We start from the raw sequence: 25,139 nt of genomic DNA on the forward strand, positions 1-25,139 counted from the left end.
AATTGTTATGTTTTTGTTAGATTTTGATTTTAGGGTTATGTCAGCCTCATCATGTGAGTTGGGAAGAATTCCCTCTTCTTCTATTTTTTAAGAGTTTTTGTAAGATTGCTATTAATTCTAACTTGAGTGTTTGATGGAGTTTACCAGTGAAATCATCTGGCCCTAGAGTTTTCTTCATAGGCCCTTTTGATAACAATTTGCATTTTTTAAACAAATATAGTACTGTTCAGATTTTTATTTTTCGTAATTTTGCGAAGTTATATTTTTAAATGTATTTCCCCATTTCATCTAACTAGTTGAATCTGTTGACATAGAGTTTTTGGTAATATTTCCTTGTTAACCTTTTAATGTCCCTAGAGTCTTTCGTGATAGCCACACTTTGATTCTTGGTGGACAGATCCATGCTATCCCATTATTTTATCTAGCTAGGATAAGTGTTTTTCTGGATAGATCTCATTGCTTTACTCATTGTTCTAGAACCATTATTTTACCCTTTCTTTCATATTTTCACAGGGTATAGTAGGATTTTTCCATCTTCAAAATTTCTGTTTTACCATTTTATTCAGAATATTTAAGACCTTTATTAATAAGTTCTCATGAAAATTTAAGTATGTGAGTGTTTCACACAGAGGAAAGGAAAAGTTTCTTTAAAATTTATCCTTTCTACTGTTCTTTCTCATTTTGTTTTGCTTCTCACTGGGAGCAGTGCAGGAACCTGAAAAATACCAGAATGTATGTTCTGGATCTGTGTTGTCCAATATAGTAGCCGCTAAGTACATATAACTATTGAGTCCTTGAAAGATGGCTAGTCCAAATTGAGATATACTGTAAGTATAAACTACCTGGGTTCCAAGACTTCTATGAACAAAAAGTATGTAACATGTCTCAATAGGTCTGTGTAACAATTACATGTTGATGTATTGGATTAAATAAAATATGTTATTAAAATCAATTTTATGTGTTTCATTTAACTTTTTTAAAAATGTGGGTATTAGAAAAATTAATATTACATATGTGGCTTGTATTATATTTCCACTGGATAGCACTGTTTTAGACATTATAAAATAAATTGCTCTTCTGATCAGTCTCCCTTAAAGCAAACTATTGAGTGAACCCAGATTTATCTTAATTTGTACACGTGGATATGGTATTCAGAAAGTGATGCTATAGACTTTTTGTAAACATGATTGAGAAAACTTTTTATTATAGAATCTTTCAAATCTATAGAAAAGAATAAGGTAAAGGATCCCTGTGTGCCCATCATCCGGTTTCAGCAGTTACCAACTCTTGTTTGATCTTGTTTCATCTTTACCTCCATCCACTCCTTGTCCCTCTTCCCCAGATTGCTCGGAGGCTAACAGAAATATTTTTTTAAATGCCACAGAAGAAATAATAGTTTTTTTTAATAGTTGACATGCGATATTATATTTGTTTCAGGTGTACAACATAGTGATTCGACAATTGCATACATTATGAAATGATCACCAGGATAAGTGTGGTCACCATCCGTCACTCTACAGAGTTATTACAATATCATTGACCATTATCCCTGTGCTAATACTTCTCATCCCTGTGACTTATTTATTTTATAACTGGAAGCCTGTACCTTTTATACCCATTCCCTTATGCCTCTCCCCTCTGGCAACTACCAGTTTGTTCTCTGTATTTGAGTCTATTTCTGTTTTTTGTTTGTTTAAATAACTATTTAAAGTGCTAAGTCTCTCCATAAAATGAATGACTGTCTCCTCATTTATCCTGGCTTTAAATTTGCGTCTTGGTATGGTGGTTTTCTTAAATGGAGGTATATCAATTTGTATATAATAAGAGGTTATTGACCTTTACAAAGGGTAGCAAAATGTGCTTTTGGTGTATCATTAGTTATTTTATTTGGCTGGCTGTGATGTCCATTTCAGTAGTCTAACAGTATTTATTTCATTTGGTTGTCCATGATGTCCATTTCATTTGTCTAACAATCAAACAAAACCCCACTTCCTCTTGGAAATATTTTTTACAAGCAGTTTAATAATATAATACTGTAGTAATAGAGGATTGTTCTTAAGTTTCGATCTTAATTGTCCTCATTTTCTTTTAAATAAGGTTTCTTTATACTTGTTTAAAGAACTGCCTTTGTATCTCTGGCGACCATCTGCCCCTGAGATAGCCGTCATTCGGGATTGGTTACTGAATTATAACCTGACAATGGTGAAGAATAAATTGGCCTGCGTTATTCTAGAAGGACTAAATTGGGGATTTGGTGACCAGGTATGTGTTGAAACCATTCTCTACAGACTGGAGGGTTCTACACGCATCAGTTTTAAAGAAATGTTTTCTCAGAACATAAACATTTCTAAGTATCATTTGCAAGGTCTGCAAATTCTGTTAGCTGTGTCAGAGTTTAGGGTCTTTTCTTTAATTCTGTTTTGCAGAGGGACCATCCTTTAAAAGAAGATAAATTGTTCCACAGTGAAAATTCTTGTTTTCTCATAGACTGCTGGCATCTGTTGTGTTATCTCTAGCTATTTACTGAAGTCCCTTTTACTTGCCTCTCCTATCTCTGGTCCCTTTTCCTCCTGCATTTTGTCTTAGATGTCATTGCCAGATTTGTCTCCTAAAACATCATGCGTTGGTTAGGAGCCTGAGCTATAAGCCAGCCTGAATACCCGGGTTCTGTTTCCAGCTCTGCCGTCTTCTGGCTATATGATCCCAAATGCATCCTGAACTCTCAGGGCCTCAGTTGGTCATCCCTCAGTGTGATACTCACATGCTTACCTTGTAGGGTTGTTGCAAGGGTTCACCAAGTTAGGACATGCAGAACATTTAGGACAGTTCTTGGTGCACAGTAAGTACTCAGCAGTGGTAGTTTTTGTTCATAATAGTTTATTAATAGTCTTATTAGTAATAGCTTATTATTATTAAGAGTTTGCTATCTATCATATATCTCCAAAGACAGCATGTCAATGATTTTGACTGCTAAACTTACCTTCCCCTTTACCCTAGGCCTTATTAATTAGCTCCTAGATCAAAATGTTTCAATATTGGGCAGCCCTGGTGGCGCAGCGGTTTAGCGCTGTCTGCAGCCCAGGGCGTGATCCTGGAGACCCTGGATCGAGTCCCACGTTGGGCTCTCTGTATGATGCCTGCTTCTCTCTCTGCCTCTCTCTCTATGAATAAATAAATAAAATCTTAAAAAAATGTTTCAATATTATAAAGGTAAAATTGGAGAGAACTCAGCCCTCTCTCTCTGCCAGCTTGTGTTCTGAGCAATCATTTAGTCCTCATAACCATCTTATGTGGTTTACATGAACTTGACTCCTGTTTGTACAGATGAGAAAACGAGCCAGGCAGCTTTTCTCCCAAAGTGTCCCTGACCACCTGGGCCTGCCTCTGGGTCCCTCTGGGGCTTCTCCCAATCCAGTGCTGGTGGGTGAGAGCTATAGTGGGCTGTTTTTCATCTTTGTGTTTTCTGACTTATGAATAGAACCTCTCAGTCCTCTCTGTCCCAGCAGGCTGTGTGAGGACCTCCCTACAAGAGTCTCTATGAACCTTTGTTAGGAAAATCACTTTCTGTTAAAGGATTAAGAAATGTATTTCTTGGGGCTCCTGGTGGCTCAGTGGGTGAAGTGTCTGCCTTTGGCTCAGGTCACGATTCCAGGGTCCTGGGATCAAGCCCCAGAGCCCCATGTCAAGTTCTCTGTCCAACGCGGAGCTTGCTTCTCCCTCTCCCCGCTGCTCATGCTGTCTCTCAGATAAGTCAGTCAATCAATCAATCCACCCATCTATTTTTTTTTTTAAGATTTTATTTATTTATTCATGAGAGACACAGAGAAATAGAGAGGCACAGACACAGGCAGAGGGAGAAGCAGGCTCCACGCAGGGAGCCCGATGTGGGACTCGATCCCGGGTCTCCAGGATCAGGCCCTGGGCTGAAGGTGGCACTAAACCGCTGAGCCACGGGGCTGCCCCCCATCTATCTATCTTAAAAAAATGTATTTCTTCAGGTTGCAAAGGAAGATTGGATGGGAAATTCAATAGGCAACTTCAGGCTCCTGAAGGAATATTTTATCTGTGTTGAGTATCTTTTTTTTAAAAAGAAATACTTTAGTTAGAGGAGAGAGCGTGTACTTGCATGTGTGTGAGAGATGGAGGGTGAGGGGGGGGAGAGAGAGAGAGTGTGTGTGTCTCAGGCAGAAATCCTGAGATCATGACCTGAGCCAAGATGACTTGAGTTCAAACCTATTTAAGTGCAATGTAATGATTCTTTAAGATTTCAGTGTTTTTTCCTATTGTTAGGGGATGTAATTTTTCGAAAGCTTAGGTTCTACATCCAAGGTCGGTCCTTTTTTACTACTCTTCCTAGTCTTCTTGTTCAAAGGTATGTTAAAAAAAAAAAAAAAGATGGCATGTTTGTGATTATTTTTTTCTTTACAAGGGTACCCTTCATCTGGATCAAGCAGTCCATGCTGAAGTGGCTTTAATGATTCTTGAAGCATACCAGAAATACCTTGCACAGAAGCCATATGCTGGGCTTCTTTCTGAAAGTATGAAGCAGGTATTTACTTCTCTTATATATTAACATCTTTATTGTAAATGGCCTGGGTGGATAAAGTTACAGTATTTACTCTTAGGTTACCTATGAACATTCTGGCCACTTAAGATACTGAAATTGAATTCTGTGGTTGGATAAGGATGTTTCTTTGAGAAGTAGCCTATATATGACCATTTTAATATTTTGGACTTTGATATGAGCTGGAGCTGGAGCTGGTATGTATTGGCTCAGGAGAACAGACTGTTAAATTTCTAGGAACTTGCAAACCAGATTATTAACCTATTGGTAGCTTGAAAACTGACCACCATAATTGACAAACCGTGTAAATGACCTCCCACACTCTGAGCTGGTTGTTAAAGCGTATTTATCACCACACCATTTGTTGTGTACCAACTTTTGTATTATTACTCCTTTCCGTGCACTGACTCAGATCACGTTCACAAAGTGACTAGCAATTGAGCAGAAGTGGTCAGTTGTGAGAAATTGCGTTGAGTGCTGCAAACACTGACTCCTGGCAAGTAGAATGACCTCTCTTTTGAGGATGTTGTTGATCACAGAAGGAAATGGGCGGGTGAGCTTACTGATTTAATTTGTATGTGACTAATGTGGTTTACAATAAATAATTGTTTTAGGTTTCATATTTGGCCAGTATTGTTCGATATGGAGAGACACCTGAGACCTCATTTAACCAGTGGGCCTGGAACTTGATCTTGAGGTTAAAACTGCACAAAAATGATTATGGAATACAGCAGAATTGTCCAGCTGTGCCCTTCTCCAGCACTGTGCCTGACATGACGGAGTCCCCCATGTTTCATCCTCTCCTGAAGGCTGTTAAGGCAGGCATGCCCATCGGCTGTTATCTGGCCTTAGCTATGACAGCCGTGGGCCACAGGTACAGTGTGGGCTGAGCCCCTAGGATTGTTGAATCTCATCGTCAGTGATTCTAGTTCTCATTTTTCACATCCCAAGGTCTGAGGCCTCCATCAAACCTATCTAAAGATGATCAGGACCAAATCATAAGCCTTATTAATGGCTTCTCCAGGGGAAATGGCTGCCCAAATTCATATAAGACAGATATGTTCCAAAAAATCACCTTATCTGTCCCTCAGAGTATATCTGTCCCTCAGAGTGGAATGTTTATGTCAGCAGTAGATACTTTCTTTCCTTGGAACAGAGATCACATAAAAATAATTGGTCATCTGTACTGAATTTTGTTTAAAGTGATGGCAGACTCAGGCTTCTCCCCTAAAGAGTTAAACCTGTCCAGGGGAAAGAAATGCCTGATCAGGTCACATGGCTCTCTGGCGTGAGCCCAAAGCTGTCTCTGTCTCTTCCACTGGAGCATTTACCACACTGTTATAGTTGTCTGTTCAGTCTTCTCAGGGATCATCTGTGAAGATGGTCCTAACCCCAGGAACCATGTTGGTCTTGTGTTACCATTTTATCCCTAGTGCTGAAGGCTGTAGCTGGTGCAATCAGCAGCTGGTGCAGGAAGTAAATGAATGAGTTCTTAGTTGATTAAAAATTAAAAATCTTTTTTTTTTTTTTGAAAAGATCATTTTCCTATGAAATACTAATTTTTTCTAAAATCTCTTTCACCTACATGCTTTCTGGTTCTTGGATTTTAGACTCCCTGTAATACCTTTTTAGCATCCTGATTTCATCATCTTGTTCCACATTGTGTATATTTTCAGGGGGATGCCAGGTGTCCCATCAGCTATTTGTCTTCGGCCTTGTGCCATGAAATGGGGCGATACGATATTATTGGTTAGCTACCTTCACGTTGTTGACAGGGTAGTGGAGATGATGGACAACAAACAATTGGCAGCACTAAAGCTGTCATTGTGGGCCAGATGAGATTGGTAAAGCAGTGCTTCTCCACCCCAACTGTTCTTTAGAGTCATATTCAGAGTGCTTCTCAAACTGCCTGTGCAGTGAAGAGGGTGAGAATCCTGATCGAATTGGTCTGGGGGCCAGTTCTGCAGATTATTCTGTGGGTACAGCCTGGATTGAGAAGCATTCAAAAGTATGGGCAGAAGGAATTTGAAGGAAGGAGAGATCAGTAGCAGAATATCTACGTAGAGTCGCTAAGCTTTGAAGAGGAGTCCTAAGTAGAGAAGGCATCTGAGGCTAGGGGGTAGAGTGGTAATGCTCACCCTCTCCAGGTGACTGCCCACAGTGTTGGGGATTCAGCTACAGACTATCCACCCCCTGCCCCCTCACAACCCCATGCCCCAGCACTCATACATGCCGAGCAACACCCTTACTGTGTTGTAGTGTAATACTCGTGCACTGCATGCTCCTTGAAGGCAAGGGCACTATCTGTATATCTCCAAAACTTGAACCAGTGGTATTTGATTGCATGAATGTGGGAAGGAGAATCAGGTCTCTGAGTGGGGAGGGGAGAGAGGTGGAGAGTGATGAGGAAACACTCCTGACCCAAGCCCATGCTTCACGTTGGTGAATAGAGGTGACCAGGTAGGTGAGTAGGGCCAAAATGCAATGGACAAATTTGAAAGTCAGGTAAAAAAAGGGTAGAATTGATCCACTGGGACGAGAAGAGATGTTATATAGGTACTTTAGAAGGCACTTCGCATTTTTCCCAGTAGCCCTAGTGTCATTCAGTTTCCTGTACCTGTACATGTTTCTCATCTCTAATATGGGGGTAATGATAGTCCTGGACTTACTTGATGAGCCTTAAGCGAGTGATAATACTTTTAACACATTCAGCACATGGCTGGTCTGTGGATTCTGAGGGTAGTGTTCTGAACTTAATCGTTCTGTGATTTCTCTCATTTCCTGTATTTGTTCTGGGATTGTACTCTTTATTCACTGATGCTACTGTGGGTCTTCCCCAAACATAAATATTTGTTTGGTGCTGATTACTGAATCCTGAATGGGAGTAAAGATGAGAATAAAGTGTTTCCCTTTGGGGCTGACCTCCATCCACCCACTGTCATCAAGGATATATATATATATATATATATATATTTGTACTAGAACTAACCTAAAACAATCTTATGAATGTGCTTGGGGTTGGGAGCAGATTATGCAGGGATAGAAGTTGTACATGAATAGAACATCACACAGTACAGAAAACAATAGTCAAAGAAATCACCCAGAATCTTTTTTACCCTATTGAAACACTGTGGTTTTTTTTCTGTTTATTTTTACCCATTATTTTTTCCTTTGATCTTTTATGGAAGTTATAATGTATGTATAATTTTATATATCCGTTGTTTTTCATTCTAATATTATAAACATTTCCTGGTGGCATAATCTTTTGCACTAATACTTTTATGTTTTGAAATGACATTTTACCCTAGAATCAAACTAGTATAATCAAACTATAAGGTAAGAAGATGAGAGAAAGAGCCACTTACTTCAACCTCTCTAGCACAGTGAACATTTTGGTGTGACATTGTCCCTGTTTTTTTCCCCTTTTTTATAATTCTTTTTTTTTATATATATAATTCTTCTTTTGTAATCAGAAGTATAACCTTTTTTTTCCTCCAACATGAGTATAGTAGAATTTTTCCATGTTGTGCTTGGACATTATATGCATTATTTTTAAAGATTTTATTTATTTATTTTATTTTTTAGACAGAGAGCACGAGTGGGAGGAGTAGAGGGAGGAGGGAGAGGGAAGAAAAAAGAATCTCAAGCAGACTCTGAACTGAGCATGGTGCCCCATGGGGGACTTGATCTCTCAACTGTGAGATCACAACCTGAGCCAAAACTAAGAGTTGGATGCCTGACTAAGCCACACAGGTGCCCCTTGTATGCATCATTTTTAAATGTTGTAGTAATACTCGCATTGAATGGATTTTTCCAAAATTTACACAAATCATTTCTGCCTCTGAATCTGTGATTTTAAATAATTTTGAAAAGTGCATCATGGATCATCTGACAAATTTTCCCCACACTTGAGGTTATTTCTTAAAGATAGATTTTCTGAGGTGAGCCAAAGAAATTTTTATGCAAATTGGTTTCAGAAGAATTTTGCCAGTTTATACTAACAGAGTGAACTCACTTTTGAATCTTCCCTTCCCTCTAATCCCTTGTGGAAATATGCAGACAGTGAGAGCCCCATGACTCTTAGAAGAAGCACCATTTGAGAAGCAAAATAGGGTCGTGGCGAGTGCTCTGGACTGGAAATTTGCAAACCTGGGTTCTCATTTTGGCCCTACACTAGGAAATTGTGTGAATTGGGCATGATACCTCACCTTTCTCATCTATAAAATTAAAATTTAGTTGAATGGTTTAAGTTCCTTTGTATTTCCAGAGGTCTGATGCTGGTATTTCTGTGTGAAGTTTGGCTCTGCAAAAATGTGTTGGAGATCTGAGATCATTTGGGTGGCAAGTAGGCTGATGGCTCATTAGAAGAACATCATTTCCTGAACTGGCAACCTTGAGTGCTCATTGCCTTTGTCTCTTTTTTTAGCATTGAGAAGTTCTGTGCCGAAGGCATCTCACTGTTGGGAATTCTGGTCCAATCGAGGCATTTGAGAACAGTGGTTCATGTCCTGGATAAGATCCTGCCTTTGTTCTACCCTTGCCAATATTACCTTCTGAAGAACGAGCAGTAAGTAGACTACAGCCCAGGGAGTACAGACGACTGTATTTGCAAGTAAAATAGGGAATCGTGTAATTCAGTAGTGTGTTGTTTGTGAGGCAAAAAACTTCTTCCCTAGTTAGGATGCAGGTTGATGAATAGTGACTCATAATGATTCCAGTTTTATTTTCATGAAAGGTACTTCCCTTTTTCATTTAATTTTAGATTCCTTATAGCTTATTAGTATTTGAAGGAGCAGTTGTTTCCATGAAACCTGGGAATAGTGCTTCTGACATTGAGCAGTAAATGGCTTTGCCATTGTAACGGTAGAAAAACACATTGCTTTTCATTGTCTGCAGTATTACAAACAGATAAGATACATAGGAAGGTGCTTATCCCATGAGACATTCATAATGTTGAGAAAAGACTTGAGGTAATTTCAAAGTTAAGGAGCAAAGTATTATTGGAAAGGCTGTGGTGTATAGGTTGCATTTGCATTATGGGTAAAAGTATATGTGATTTATGGTAAATGAAGTAGCTGCTTGGGGAGGGAGGGAATTAAGGATGGGTTATGAATCAAGATTCTTAATTGCACATGGTAAAAATCCGGTGCACACTGATTTCACCAAGAAGGGGATGTGTTGGTTCATGCAACTGGGGACAAAGGCTCATGATTCTAAAGTGGTAGTTTTAGCCAGGGGTGATTTTTACCCTCAGAGGACATTTGGTCATGTCTGGAGATGATTTTGGTTGTCACAACTTGGAGGGGGGTGGGGTAGGAGGCAGTGGGTGGCTGGGCAAGGGGGCGTTTGAGTGCAGGATTGGGAGACATTAATGTGTTGGGTGTATTTTATTTGGCAGGGAAGGGTCAGGAGGTGTCCTCTGGGCAAAGGGCATTATAGGTGAGATGTGGGGAATGAGGAGGACATTGCCCAGTTAGGTGTGGGGGAGTGCTTCAGGCTGAAAACCCAGAGGAGGAGGGAGATGGGAGGAGGAAGCTGGTACACCCAGGGAGCTGAGGGCACGTCCTGACTGACTGTGGTGGGACCCTACCCCCGTGTCCCACAGGGCCCCTTACACTACCTTGTTCACACAAGTCAACACCCAATATAGGATTATGGGATGGTTTTCTAGCCATCTGCTTTGGGGGGAGTGAGGAGAGATAAAGGGGCACTTGGGCTGTCACTCTTTGACTTGTGTATGTGTTGGTGTCTTGGATATAGCTGTAGAGAAGATTCCTTTTAACCCACCTTAAATTTGAAAACTTCATTTTTCTGAATTCTTGAAGATTTATTGAAATCCCTGAATAGAGCTTTGTTTTCTGTTTCCTCATAAGTCATCAGCCCCTGAATATTTTACTGACTTCTGATTAGAAGGTCAGGTATTGATTGTCTTGTGTCCTTGGCAGGTTTCTGTCACACCTCCTCTTGTTCCTACACTTGGACAGTGGTGTCCCTCAGGGGGTCACACAGCAGGTCACCCACAAGGTGGCGCAGCACCTGACAGGAGCCAGCCATGGGGACAACGTGAAGCTTCTCAACAGCATGATCCAGGTCAGGCCCTGAGGAAGCCCCTGAATCTACCCTTGCCCACCTTCCCAGTCAAGCATGCTGGTGGTAGCACGTCTGGGTGTTGGTCATTTCAGAGCACTCACCGCAGTGCTTTTGGCCAAAAACGTCAGCAGATGTGTGCTTGTAGTGAAAGTAGTTGTTTTGCTGGTGTTTTAAGAATGGGAGACTAACTCTTACCTCCACATCACTGGAGCCCTTTCTCCATAGGCTCACATATCCATAAGCACTCAGCCCAACGAAGTAGGTCCTGTTGCTGTGTTAGAGTTCTGGGTTCAGGCTCTAATAAGCCAGCATCTTTGGTACCGAGAACAACCCATCCTCTTCCTTATGGACCACTTGTGTAAAACAGCTTTTCAGCTGATGCAGGAAGACTGTGTGCAGAAGTTGCTCTACCAGCAACATAAGGTAAATCTGTTAGAGAATTTGTCTTTCAATCATTGGCAAGATTGGTCTTGATGGGGCCTAATCTTAGGAACCATAGCCCTGCCAGTGTAGACTCCAGGGAAGCCAAAGGGAAGGATCCCCGAGGAGGAGCCTTGCTCACTGCATTTGGCTGTAACATGTTGCCTGTGACTATCATTGCTGGGGGGGGACTAGTGAAATCCATGTCTTACCAGAACCTACCATCGTGGGAAGATAATTGCTGATATTCTTGATAAGGTTTTTTTAAAGCCTCTTCTCTATGCTGTACACCGTGTCCCCTGTGTAGAATGCTTTGGGTTACCACTGTGACCGGAGTCTGCTCTCTTCTTTGGTGAGCTGGATTGTGGCTGGCAACATCACTCCTTCCTTCGTGGAGGGCTTGGCCACACCCACTCAGGTAGGAAAGCCCCTGCAGCCAAAGATTGGTCATCTTTGGGAACTTTTAATGGTGTTACCATCTTTGCTGATATAGTGCTGCTGGCTTTAAGTAGCGTTCATGTAGCACCTACTGTCTAATCCTCCCCGTGGCCCTCTGTAGAGAAGGCGCTATTGCTGTTTCACAGAGGAGTTAACTGAGGTTTTGTGGGACCAAGTGGCTGGCTCAGGATCCAACAGCTTATGGTCAGGCCTGGTCTGGCTGACTGCAGGGCCTGCCCAGCAGCGTGGTTAAGAGCAGATGCTGCAGCCAGATCACTGGTTCAATCTGCTCTGTTAGTCCTGAGCCTTGGACAGCTTGCTCACCTCTATATCCTCAGTTTCCTCCTCTGTGTAATAATGATCATACCTGCCTGTAACATACCCAGACCCATGCTAGTCCAGCTACGAGGCACGTATTCAGTGTTGGCTGCTCTGATCATCATTAGCAGCAGTCACTTCTTCATTGTTAACCTCCTGTCCGACTTGTGCATCACATTATGTCCCCGATTTGTCACTTACACCAGTAGGGACATCTCTCACCCTCCCATCGGTCTTGCCTCCTGCTCTTCCTTTCTCCTTTCATGATCCAGCTGAAACTCCTCCTGCCAGGCATGCCTTCGCCCCCATTCTCCATGCAGAGCCATTTCTGTCTTCCCACCTCTGTGGCCCTGCCCTCCTTCCACCAGCTTCATGTTGCATTTGACTCCTGACTCCTCTCACTTCACATTGTAGTTACTTCTATATTAGTCTCATCTCCTTGAAGAGTTAGAAAACTTCTTGAGGCCAGAACTTATATTTGACCCTCTTTCCTGACCCTCTTGCATATGGAACCTGCCCAATAAATAATTGAACGAATTTCTTCTTGTACTGAAGTGGCATTTCTGAAGGAATTTAGCATTTTTCAATGATTTGTTTTATCTAAATTTATATCTGTGACAGGAACAGTGATAGGTGTAAGAACTCTGTTAATTGTGGAAGCTATAAATACTTGTTGATTGAGATATCTGGTCGAAGAGATGCGAATTTGTAGACTACTGGGATGTATTTCATCTGAGTGAGCTACTCATTCCTCTCACTCTTACCTGCCGTCCTTGTAGGTCTGGTTCGCCTGGACAGTACTGAACATGGAGTCCATCTTTGAAGAAGACTCCCAGCTCCGAAGAGTTGTAGAAGGGGAACTGGTTATAAACTCTGCTTTTACCCCTGACCAAGCTCTGAAGGTGCACATAGCAGTTCTGCATTTGAGTGGGAGCAGGTGGTTTACTGATGGATTCATCTAAAATCTTGGGAACTTCTGCATTTTCTATTGTTGTAAATGTTTGGAAAGTACAATATCCAAACCAGTGCTTAAAACTGTATAATTGAAGTGCATACTTCCTTTCCAAGCTTTATTTAGCATAAAGAGGTCACATAAATGACTGAAGTCTGTGTTCATGCATGGCTGGATGGTATTGCCCTTGTTTTAAAACAATTGCCAGTGGGTGTCATGTGCATCAGTCCCCTGGAGAGCTTGTTAAAAATCAGATTCGTGGACCCCAGCTTTTGAAATTCTAAGTTTCTAAGTCTAGAGTGGGACCAGGAATTTATTTTAAAAACTCCCTAGCTGATCTTTAGGCTCACTAAAGTGAGGAAAAAGACTGGAATGAAAGACCTAGTTTAGGGTCTCATAATAGAGACTTGTCTCTTGGGTTTCAGTCCCTGTTAAGGACTTTATCATTCTTGAAAGTCCTTTTCAGTCTAAATGTTCAAGAGATTGATAATGTTTGACAGTAAAATTGACTTTTGGTTTTCCTATCATTCTTCTCCCTTGCACTGTGGCATTTATGCTCCCTTTCTGGGAAGGCATGGCAATGAGATAAAACGTGTAGGACACATTCCAATCTGGGGGGTCTGTGAAATGTTTTGACAGAAAAACTGCCCCCTTGCTACCAAGGAAGTTAACGTGTTAGATAGTGGGTTGGAAAAATAAAGTGATAGGATTTTTTTTCTTACTGAATTGAAAACAAAATGTTCAGTGTTTCATTTGGATCATTTAGAAAGAGCAGATTGTTTGGAACTGTGACCATGTCATGGTTGCTCAAAGCCCCTCCTCTTTTATAGAAAGCCCAGGCCCAGCTGAAGCTCCCCATCATCCCATCCCTCCAGAGGCTGCTGATTTATCGTTGGGCCCACCAGGCCCTTGTCACACCTTCTGATCACCCTCTTCTGCCTCTCATTTGGCAGAAGTTCTTCCTTCTGTATCTTCACCGCCCAGGACCACAATACGGGTATGGTACCAGGTGTTGTAAGTGTCTGTGAACCTGTTCATCACTTTGCACTGCTCTGATGCTCTGTGTCCTCACACTGTGGCCTTTGAGTTAGAACCACTCTTCAACCTCTGCCTAGGAATTTCCCTGTTTTACATTTATTAAACTGGACAGTTTTTGAGTTTGGAGTATCTTGTGGCAGCTCTCTCTGTACCCAACAGGGTGAAGAGAGCACCTGGTGCCAGGCAAGTTGTAGTCTAGGGTGCCTGGAGCTGCAAAGGGAAGAGAAACTGCCCCAAGCAGGCTGCTCGTGTGACTGTCATGGGGGTCAGCCACGTGGATTTGTGATGGGCAGTGCAGGTGTGGACAGAGGCCAGTCTGTGCCTGGCAGCCTGTGGGCTGTGGTTGGGGGTGTCTGGTATTTCCCCTGGGAATGAAGGGACCCTGACCAGCCAGAACTGTCCACTGTTATCAACCATGTTCTCAGGCTCCAGCCCTGTTCCTGGCTCACCCTACTCCCTTAATTCAGTCCTGCAGAACATACAGATATTGGTCCCTGGGCTTTCTGTTTTCTACCACATTGCGAGTTCTTCTAGAGCAGAAACTGTCTGTATTCTATACTGCTAAGTGGTAATAATATCTGAAATTTGTGTAGCTTTTCATTCTTTTTAAAACTGCTTTCAAACACACCATCTTGTTGGAGCCTCATACTAACCACTGAGGTAGAAGTAACAGGTATTGATTTAGTGTGGTATATTTATAGCCATTGACTCCTTAATTGATTGAAGTTTAGTGCCATCCAGAAAGAGCACCTTGTGTTGATCTTGTGATCTCTGCTTGTACTTTTTAAGGTTACCCATTGATGGTTGTATTGGAAGAAGGTTTTTTCAAAGCCCTGCTCATATCAGTTTGTTGAAAGAAATGAAGAGACGCCTGACAGCGGTGGCTGACTTCCACCATGCTGCGAGCAAAGCCCTCCGTGTTCCAGCAGAGGGCAGTGAAGGGCCGCCTGGCAGCCAGGCTGGCACCCCTGGCTATCTGACTTCACCAGAACTGCACACAGAGCTCGTGAGGTGGGCTATGGTTTTTTAGCCACATATACTGTCTTTCACAGCACCGGGTACTCTGCTGGAGCCATTGTTTTGGGCTACAGATTGCCAGATGTCATTCTCTCTGCCCTGTTAGATGGAATACAGAGAGTGATTTGGGCTAGGTCTGCATCTTAAAATACTTCTTTTCTGTGTTCCTCATGAGAGGGGAACGGGCAGTTTGGATATAGCTGTCAGCTGCCTGGAGTCTGAATGGAAGGTCTGAAACCAGAGGGCTGATGTCCTTTTCTCTTGCTCTATGTAATAACAGAAACCAAAACAATCGATGATAGCTGGTAAACATCTAGTAAAGCCTGCTAGGACACTTCTCTAAAGGAAAATCGTGAGCAAGGCAAGATTCTTTAAGGGAAGTCCACACACCTCTTGGAATTTACCTGGGGTAAGGTACAATCTCATAATCACCCAAAACCACTTCTAAAATCAGGCACAAAATGTGTATCCCCCCCCCCCCCAAAGGTTAAGAACTCTGAAGTAAATTTGGTCCCTTTCACACTATTCCTTTACCTTACGTTTAAACTTGCTATAAACTAGGTATTAGTCTCAATAAGTCTTAATAAAAATGGCTTCTAACAATTAGCCCTGAATACAAAATGTCTTGGTGAGGAAACCCAGAGTTTTGATCCAGCACTGAGGCTTCAGGCTTGCTTCACCCGAATGCCCTCTGGGTCATCTTTCAGCCTCTGAAATGATTTCTCCCCTTATCTTGCTTGCTTGAAGGAAAACTTATTTTTAGCTAGGCTTAAACAGTGGGCAGGCTTAATCTTTGAACATTTAGATCAGCCAAGAAAGTTTGATGTGCCCTTCTGCCTCTCTTAAATGCCTCTTCTGTTGGCATGTTGGTAAACTAGCCATCTAACTGAATCAGAGACTGGGAGAGAGCTCAGCACCGGCCCCTTCTGTGTTGAGAGCCTCAGAGTCCTGTCCCTGCTCTCTTCCTACACAAGCTGTCTCAGAGGTAAGAGGTGGTTTTCCACGTTACTGAGCAAAGCCAAGCCATGCCACACCCCCCCAGGCACCACCTAGCAACTTATGTACCACAGACTCCTCTGCACACAGCTGCTTAAAATACCAGGGATCTTAGCTGAATGGACTGTGTTCCTTGAAGAAACAAAGGAAACATCATCAAATTTTTAAAAAAGTTTTTCCTGGAAAATGGAGATTTTTTTTCTTTCTTTTTTTAGCCAAGCTTTGTTTTATACCTTCTTAATGGGAACAAGGTGCACACATGCTTCGAGTTGTGTTTGTGATTTCTTGAAGCTGGAGAGCGTCACTGAACCTAAAGCTGGCAGCTTCTCCTGTTGCGAAAGTTTAAGATGGCTTTAAATGTTTTCTCTGAAAGACAGAAAATGTGTTTATTTGGATGTTAAACTTTTCCAACTGCTGAGGCTCACTGTGACTGGATTGCCCAGGAAGGAAAAAGTCCCAAGTTCAGATTCCAGGACTGGGTTAAAATCACCTTCTCCAGTGATTTTTTTTGTTTGTGTTGTATTTACCCTCACTTTAATAATAGAGTTCACCTAGCTCTTTCCTCACAGCCTCATTGTAGCGATTATTGCATCATATTTGAAGGGTTTGTGACCTTCTGGGATCTGCTGCTGGCCCATGAGCTTCTTGGGACTGTGTGGTGGTTGAAAGCATTTTCTTTATTCTGTGCTTTTTACTTTTATGTAGTAGTGACAGTGTTCCTAGAGATGTAAGAAACTTCATTTGTCTGCACATCCTTTTGGATTTTATGTAATTATGTTTTTTTTTTCTTTCAGGCTCTTCAATGTGTATATATTGTGGCTAGAAGATGAGAATTTTCAAAAAGGAGATACCTATATCCCTTCTCTACCAAAGCATTATGATATTCACAGGCTAGCAAAAGTGATGCAAAATCAGCAGGTGATACTACAGCAATGTTCTTTTAGTATATTTGAACGTAATCAAATAGGTTACAGTCATAGTCTAATGTTAAAACCACTTACTGATATGGAAATGGGGTCACAGGCATGTTCAAGAGGTGCATTTGGGGTGTAGCCAATGAGGAGTGCAGGTGATGCCAGGCAGGTAAAGAGCGGTCAGATTTCTAAGGGCCATATATGCCTTTCTAAAGAATTTGGATTTTGTTTTGAAGTGTTTGTTTCAAGAGCCCATGAAATGGGCTGAGGGATTAGATAAATGGAGGAACTTAAAATATGTTGAAAAAGAATCCGTAAGATCAGGAGGATTTTTAGATTAGATACACAGGGGGATTGATATAGTAGTAGGATTGATTAGATTACAAGGACACCCAAATTTCTGGCTTGGGCAGCTAGAGATACTGTTGACAAAGATCCAGAGTACTGGAAGAGGAAGTGCCAGAGGGACTTCAAGGACAATGCTCTATCAAGGATTTGGTGGGAAGGGGATGTACAGGCCTAGAATTCAGGAATGGGGCAGTGTAAGAAATGTGGGTTTAACAGTAGTAGAGCATTTAGATTGAGAAGAGGACCGAGTGAAGCTGGAGTCCTAAGAAGTAATGACATTTAGGGCATAGAGAAATAAGACTGAGAATATAGGGCCAGAGAAATAGGAAAAATAAATAGGCAGTCATGGTGTCCCAAAGTCCTTTGAGTCCATTCTGTGTTCATCTCTCTTCTTTATCCTCTACATGCCATGGCCTTAGCTAAGAATTTGCATGTAGTAGATGTCGGGTCAGTATTTTTAAAACTTAATCACAGCTTCTTGGTTCTCTGATATTTACCTTGATTCCCTAGTACCTACAGAATTAATAGCTAGCTTTCTTTCTTTCTTTCTTTCTTTCTTTCTTTCTTTCTTTCTTTCTTGTGTTTGCCATTTGACTTTATAGCTCCACTTTTTGATCTGTAGTTCACAGTTATACTTGTTCTTTTTGTGGTTTCTGAGATATCTCTGCTTGGCCCTTGTTAATTCTTAGTATTATTAATTGTTAGCCTCTGTCAGCAGTTACTTAGCATGAAGGCAGACAAGGTGACATTAGTGATCCCACTTAAAGGAGACGTGTATATACAGTAGAGGGATTGGTATAGCACCTCCAACAGTTGTTTGGTACTTCTAGGATTCAGGCCTGTGCCCAAGAGGACTTGGGGGTTTCTCCTCTGAGTCTGGAATGCCTTGTGCCATAGTTTGGAAGTAACAATTTAGGACTTCATAGCAGTTTGCTCATTGAGAAACCAGAGACATCTGTTGGTTTAGAAGAATTCTTTAAACACTTTAAATCAGGAAAAAAAATTTTATCCACAAAATGACAGTCTTTATCTGATCACTCATTACTACTATTTGATAGAGTTTTTAGTGTTCATGGAGAGCTGGCATTTCTTTTCATTAAAGACAGTCTCCCATTCTAATATGTATTGATCACCAAAGTGAAGTAGACGTTCAAAATATGCAAGACTGTTCATTGGAGTGTAGGAAGAGAATATTAAAACTTCAGTTTTTTTCTCATTTTATCTATTATTTATTTCACCTTTCATAATAAAAAATTTGATCATACAGAAAAATGGAAGAGTGCAGCACACATGCCCTCCTCCCTCTGTCTGCTGAGTACCAGGTGTCTAATTTTATCTATGGCCCATCTACTCCTTTCACCCATGCTATCTCCGAACTAATCCTAGAAAGCATTTGACACCTGAAGATTTCAAGACATGAAGGTTAAAAAAGTATTTTAACCTAATAGCATTTACATCTATAAAATATTAACAGCTGTTTCTGAATATCAAATATCTAAGTAGTATCCCAATTTCCAATTACTTCAGAAATGTCATAGAAGTTTTATCTTCATTTTTATAGCTTGAGTCAGGATCCTCATTTTGTGATTCCTTGATAGTCCTCATAAGTCTGTTTAATATACTGGCCCTCCCCTTATTCCTTTTTTCCCCTAGCAGTTTGCTTATTGAAGAAACTGGATAGTTTGTTCATAGACTTTCCCCCCACAGTCTGGATTTTCCAGATTGTATCTTTGTAGTGTGGTTTAATGTTTCTCTATCCCTTGTATTTCCTATACAGTGGTACTGGAACCAAGGGCTTGATCTAATCAAGATTCAGTGATTTTCAGTATATTTGTTACTTTTCTCTTTAAAGTTTCTGATTTTTACGTATGTCTTATCAATACTGTGTGTATATAATTTATAAATACACAGTTGGTAGGGCTGTTAAAATTATGTTTTCTGATGTTGATACATAATCAAATGTCTGCTAAGATATTGTTACTGTCCATTTTATATAATTAATATATAAACATACATGTATATATATTTAAAGATTTGTTTGCAAGAGAGAGTGCAAAGTGCAAGAGTAGGGGGGAGGGGCAGAGGGAGAAAATATTTACGTGGAGTCCCCACTGAGTGAGCATGGAGCTTAACGTGGGGCTCGATCTCATAACTCTGAGATCATGACCTGAGCCGAAACCAGGAGTCAGACGCCTACTGACTGAGCCACCCAGGTAACCCCTGTTAGCGTCCAGTTTAAACATGATCCATCCTAATGCTGGAGAACTTGATATAGACTGTCTTGTGCTAAACCTTACTGGTTTACTTTTTAGTTAAATATATAGTTTTATATGTGAATACATGATTTGTCTGTGAAAGTGAATGTCCCATGGTGCAATTCTAGGATCTGTGGATGGAGTATTTGAACATGGAGCGCATACGTTATGAGTTCCAGGAAACTGTTGGTCTATGGACACAGGCCACACTTGAATCCCATTCTCCACCCTGCAGTTCATCGGTGCAGCTGGACGTCACTGATCCTTCATTGGGTGAGCTACATGAACATCGGCCCCCCTCAAGTGAATGAATGAGTGAGTGAATGATTGAACTCAAGCCATTGAGGGTTAAGGTTTATAGATTGTGTATCCCTCTAGTGATAGAATTGCTTTTTAGGAGTTGGTTGTTAACTTGTCTACAACTTAGGGTTAGGTTTGGCTGTGAGTGAGAGACAGCTCCAAAACAATCATTGCTTAAACAAGATACTTACTTTTTTCTGTAAAAGAAGTTGGAGGCAGGCAGTTCAGGCAGTAGCTTTAGAGTCATGGCCTAAAATGTTGCTTGAGAGAAACTTGAACAAAACCAGGAGTCTTTTCCAGTGATGAATATCCAACTTTGTTACATTTTGTGCAAAGAATGGCTGTTCTAGTGGAAAAACCCTGGCTATACAGGACGATCCCTTCCTTGACCTGTTTGGAATGTTAAATTCCATCTGTTTTGGGTACAAACAATACAGGTCTTTTTATGCCAAGTAATCCTGGCTCTTAAATTTTCTTTAATTTTCCTTAAGAATAGAAAATGGACTGCTACATCTGGAATGAAGCTGGAAACTCGTAGTAATCTCTTAAGTATTTGTTGACTTGACTTACTGGCTTGAAATTTCCTTGACCTCTCCTATCCCCTGTTATCTTACTTTTGAGAAGAATCAGGTCTGTGGCAACATTTTTCTTGTGTTTCTGAGCCCCCACCTGCTGTGGTATGTGTCTAGTGCAGTATACAGAGAGAGGGTGGGAAGATAGGAATATATTGGTACCTGTGTGTGGTCAGCTCTGTACTAGGTATAGAAATATAAACATTGAAATTGGACTCACCAGTATGGGACTACATGCAATCTAGAACAAAGTTAGATGGACAGATTTGCCTTTGCTTTCTTATATGGCATCTGATTTTTTATTTGGACTCTATTTATTGAGTGAATGAATAAGTGAACAAATGAACGCATGATGATATAACTACATAACAGGAATTCTGTAGGAGTTTGTGCCCATGTCTTTGTTCACTTTAACTCTACTAGTCTCAGCCCTCCTTTTCAAACTTTGTCCTAATTTAAGATTTTTTCACTCCGCCCTATTTCTTAACATCCATCCTCCCCAGTCTTCCTATGAAGTTTGTCTGGATGATTGCATTAAACTGTTAATGGCACTATCTGCCCCTTCCCCCAGTCCATTGTAGTGATAGCTGGAGATAGCTACCGTCTTTCTCAGGCATGCTTAGAGCTGTTCACTAGATCTCCTTTACACTAGTATCAAATCCCGCCACTTTAGCATGTCATGCAAGACTGTCTATGGTAATAATTTAAGAGCACAAGCTTTAGCACTTTAACTATCATTAAGGCTTTTTGAGGATAGGAATTCTGTTTAATCATACTATATGCTTGTGAGCTGCTAGCTCCTGGTAGACTATTAGTAGCCCTGTGGGGGCTCCTTCAAAACTTGCAAGTAACAGAAGATAGTGATTTTATTCTTTTGGCCTCTGATTTGCATAACTATTCTGTAGGTCTTCAGCATTCTCCTTGAAGGTAACAGGCCAAGGCTCTGCACCTACTTAGTATGTTACTACCTGGTGGTAGCCATTATTCAGTAAGTGTGGCTTAATTTTTTTCAGCTAAAGAAAGGGTTTTAAGTAACTTGCGGAAGCATGAGGCTCCCCAGCCCCCCCTTGATCTGCACCCAGTGAGGCCTCCTGTGCCAGTTATTTCCTCAGCTGTGCTCCTGAGTCAGAAGGACGCCACCCAGCTGGTGCACATGGACCTGAATCTGTTGCAGCAGCAGGCCAGGTAAGATCATGGGAGACCTCCAGGGCCCTGCCTCTGTGCTCACTGCTGTGACAGCTTGAATGATTTAGTACCTAGAAGGGCTTGCTCAGGTGCCTCTCAATGAGTAATATTGGACCAGGCTGGCCCAGTTATTTACCTCAGCTAACCAAGTTGTGACAAGTCTCTTAATTTCACATTGAAGTTATGGGGTGCTTACATGGACAATAAATTTTACATTTCCTGTGGTGGCGTTTCAGATTGTCAGCAGTGCCAGCCAAGTGTTTCTTAAGCTTCTCCTGAGGAGACTTTGCCATACTGGAAAGATGTTGTTAAAAGGGTATATGCAGTGAGATTTACTTTCCTTTGTCACTGCTTTGCTCCCTAACTCTTCATATTCTTTAACAGATTTGCCATAGGCACTTTATCAGAGTGTGGGAAAGTCATTTAGTACTCTGAGTTAAAGTAGATACAGAATGATCAACTCTTGAAGGTTTTGATCTAGCTGTCCTGTGAGAAGATGTGTGTGTGGAATGAGTCCTTTTTATAAAGTAAAGACTCTTACCTTTGCAAAGACCATGGGAATTGATCTCTTACTGGCTTCTGTATCCTTAGCTAGTTTTGGTCCAGGCATTAAGTGTGTGTGTGTGTGTGTGTGTGTGTGTGTGTGTGTGTATCCACCCGCATGCACATGCCATGTGTACCTCCCCCCCACCAGCACGTGCACGCGCATGTGCACACACACGTGCCTGTGCAGTAACATAGCAGTATTGACACACATGTAAAAAGTTAGCTTCCTCCATTTTTGACAATTCAGTTTGAGTTCCTAATACCTAAGAAATCACTGGTGCTTATCAGTAAGGTACCCCTTTAGAATGCTTGAGTCAGGATGAGATTCTCATTTGCTCTTGTATATTTAAGGTCTGTGTAAAAAATATTGTTAATGTAATACAGATTCTAAATGAAGCTTTGTTCCTGGCTAAAAAGTTGTCCCACTTTTCCTTCTTTTCTTATTAAGGAAAAGAGAGAATTTGAGTAACTGCAGGCACACACATTTGGCCTTTTGTTCCTATAGAATGCTAGGTCTTATTGCTCTCTGGTGTAGGCTGTATGGTAACTGGAAGCCTTTATCACTTACCATAAAACCTTTCTTAAGCCTTTTTTCTACTTCCTGATGATGTTTTCCAGAACTGCAGCTCTTCGAGAATCTCAGCAGGTTGCCCTGGATAGTGAGCTGTTGGACACAATGCCCAAACAGTATGTTAACAGAGAAGAACAGACCACATTGCATTTGGAGTGTAGAGGCAGCAGCGGTAAGAAATGCCAAGGGCCAGCAGTTGTCACAGTTCAGGTAAGATTGTTGAAGCTTCTTCATGATTCAGGGAGTTTTTACTTGAATCTGTAATATTGGCGTATTGTTGAGCGAGATGGCAAGAGGTTCATAGCACATGATTCATGTCCCAAAATGTTTAATGGTTTTGAGGGGAGTGAAGACCCACACAGAGCTAATCATGTATTTCCATATGTGTTGATGTGTCCTGCAAGACAGAAGTTCAAAGAAAAGTATTACCACTGAGAAGATCCTTAGAGAGAGGGGCTCACACTGATCCTTAGAAGACTTTGATGATGACTGTTTGGAGTCACTGGGAAGGACTGTGGGAATGGAGTCCTCTGGGTAGCATGTAGGGGGCAGTGGCTAGGTCAGTCTCCTCCAGGTGGTTTCTGGCTGAATTTATATCGGGATTCACATTGGAAAAGAGATCACTTGGAAGCTCCAGCAGTGTGCTGCAGCCAGTGGGGAGCCACTGAAGACAACATGGAGGATGGAGGGCTGTGTGGAAAGCAGGTTATTTGGGTGGAGCTTGCCAACAGGCAAAAGGAGAGATGTGTAGCTGTAAGATTAGGAATTCAGCCACCTCTTAGAGTTGCTTTCTTGAGTTGGAAAAACGGATTTCAGGTGGGTCTGTGACATCATAAGGACTTCAGGGTGCAGCTTAGCTTTGGCCAGTACTGTCTAAGCACTTTGCAGAACTTATTTCATCCTCCCAACAACTCTTTGAGATGTGTATTCTTGTTATCTTCAGGAAATAAAGGCACGGAGAAGTTAAGTGACACACCCAAAATGACACAGCTTCTGAATAGCAGGACCAGGAAGACCTGGATAGTGTGGCTGCTGAGCACCAGCTCCTTACTCACTGCCCTTCATCCTTCTGTGAGGGACTTCAGGGTCCCCAGAGCTGGGAACCAAGATAATGCTCAGAGATAGGCTGCCTGTTACCTGACTACATTTGCACAAATATAGCTCCTCTTTTTTTTTGATAGCTTTCAGAAATGAGGAAACTTTATTTTACTGTCAATTGTCTTTCAGAAATTTCTTTTTGTGCTCGTCCACATTTGAGCAGTTCTGATGTTTTCCTCAGCAGTCTCCTTGGGAGCCTGTTTTCTCTGATATGTCTTCTTTGAAGTAACTTTTATACTTGTATTTTTCATTACCTTTAAAATTTGTTTCTGACAAAATATTTATATACATCTAAAGTTAAGAATTTGATCTGGGATGTGAGACTCCTAAACACTGTCTTTGGCCAAGTGCTTTATAAAGTTAATTTTCTTTCAGTGTAATTCTTCCCATGGTTACTAATACTGTGGTAAGACTAGATAGGAGCATTTTAAGAAGGATCACTTGCTAACGTGATAGTGCTGGAAGACAAGTCTGCCAATTTTGGATGGAGTTTGAGCTGGTGTGAAAAGAGCTGAAATATATCCAGTTCTAATTAAAAAGGGTGTCTTACTTCCAATCTGTGCCTTCACAAATAATGGTATTTTTCCATATTTTGGAATTACATCTCTTTGCCAAGTTGTTAATTCTATACAGAGAAGGGAATTCTCCTAGGATGCAGTTTTGTAGCTGAGTGAAGTGAGTACCAAAAGTTCCAGCTCAACCAGCTATGTTTGTGAAGCTTGCTTTCTGAAGAGTTGTGAATATTTGCTGCTCCAGCCAAAGAACAGGTCTCTTTGGCTGACCTGTTAATTCTCGGGGTCTTATGGTGGAAAATAAGGTCGACTTGGAAGCTTTAGCTCCAGCCTACCAGTGACTTGGCTCTTTTCCTTTTCAGAAATAGTTTTGATTTGTCTGAACCCTTGAATTGAAATTTTAGTCTGTCATTAGTTTCAGATGTAGAGTTCAGTCATTCATCAGCTGCATATAACACCCAGTGCTCATCACATCATGTGCCCTTCTTAATGCCCATCACACAGTTACCCTATCCCCCCACCTACCCTCCAGTGACCCTCAGTTTCTCATAGTTAAAAATCTCTCATGGTTTGTCTCCCTCTCAGATTACTTTATATACTTTTGTTGATTCTGAAATAGAAAGGTATACCTTTCCTAAAATCCCTTTAATTTTGACTTTGATAAAAGGGATATTGGAAAGCAGATGATTTATGAGAAGAATTAAAATGAGTATGGCTTAGATTTTATTTTTACACACAACACAACAAATATTTATGCTTTCTTTTCTCAAAAGAAAAATTGGTAGATGCTAAGGTTGCTTGAAGAAAGCAAGAAAAAAAAAGAAAGGGTTGGTGGGTAAAGATTTTATAGAACCCTAAAGAATTTGAAAAAATAGCTGTGTTTTTTTGGTCATAATCTCATTAGAAATATCCAACTTTCTTAAAGCACACTCTAATTTTCTGCTGGCCTTACTAGATTGCCCAGTGCTCTGCCTTTCAGTTCCATTTGGGAAGATCTAGACACTT

The 25,139-nt window shown here is 41.1% G+C and overlaps 1 protein-coding gene across 1 annotated transcript in view; it reads left to right on the forward strand.

Moving 5' to 3' along the window:
• The window catches only part of EPG5 (ectopic P-granules 5 autophagy tethering factor), a 103,711-nt gene that overhangs the window by 36,129 nt on the left and 42,443 nt on the right, over window positions 1-25,139 (forward strand). The window contains exons 14-27 of the mRNA XM_055323547.1: window positions 2,098-2,262; window positions 4,430-4,549; window positions 5,179-5,438; window positions 8,991-9,131; window positions 10,510-10,654; window positions 10,880-11,077; window positions 11,382-11,492; window positions 12,610-12,732; window positions 13,613-13,779; window positions 14,610-14,831; window positions 16,628-16,751; window positions 19,479-19,623; window positions 21,236-21,407; window positions 22,572-22,734. Coding sequence (XP_055179522.1) covers window positions 2,098-2,262; window positions 4,430-4,549; window positions 5,179-5,438; window positions 8,991-9,131; window positions 10,510-10,654; window positions 10,880-11,077; window positions 11,382-11,492; window positions 12,610-12,732; window positions 13,613-13,779; window positions 14,610-14,831; window positions 16,628-16,751; window positions 19,479-19,623; window positions 21,236-21,407; window positions 22,572-22,734 — 2,256 coding nt within the window. The remainder of the gene's footprint in view (window positions 1-2,097; window positions 2,263-4,429; window positions 4,550-5,178; window positions 5,439-8,990; window positions 9,132-10,509; window positions 10,655-10,879; window positions 11,078-11,381; window positions 11,493-12,609; window positions 12,733-13,612; window positions 13,780-14,609; window positions 14,832-16,627; window positions 16,752-19,478; window positions 19,624-21,235; window positions 21,408-22,571; window positions 22,735-25,139) is intronic.

Source organism: Nyctereutes procyonoides, unplaced genomic scaffold (genome assembly GCF_905146905.1).
Source record: "Nyctereutes procyonoides isolate TBG_1078 unplaced genomic scaffold, NYPRO_anot_genome, whole genome shotgun sequence".
Classification (NCBI taxonomy): domain Eukaryota; kingdom Metazoa; phylum Chordata; class Mammalia; order Carnivora; family Canidae; genus Nyctereutes; species Nyctereutes procyonoides.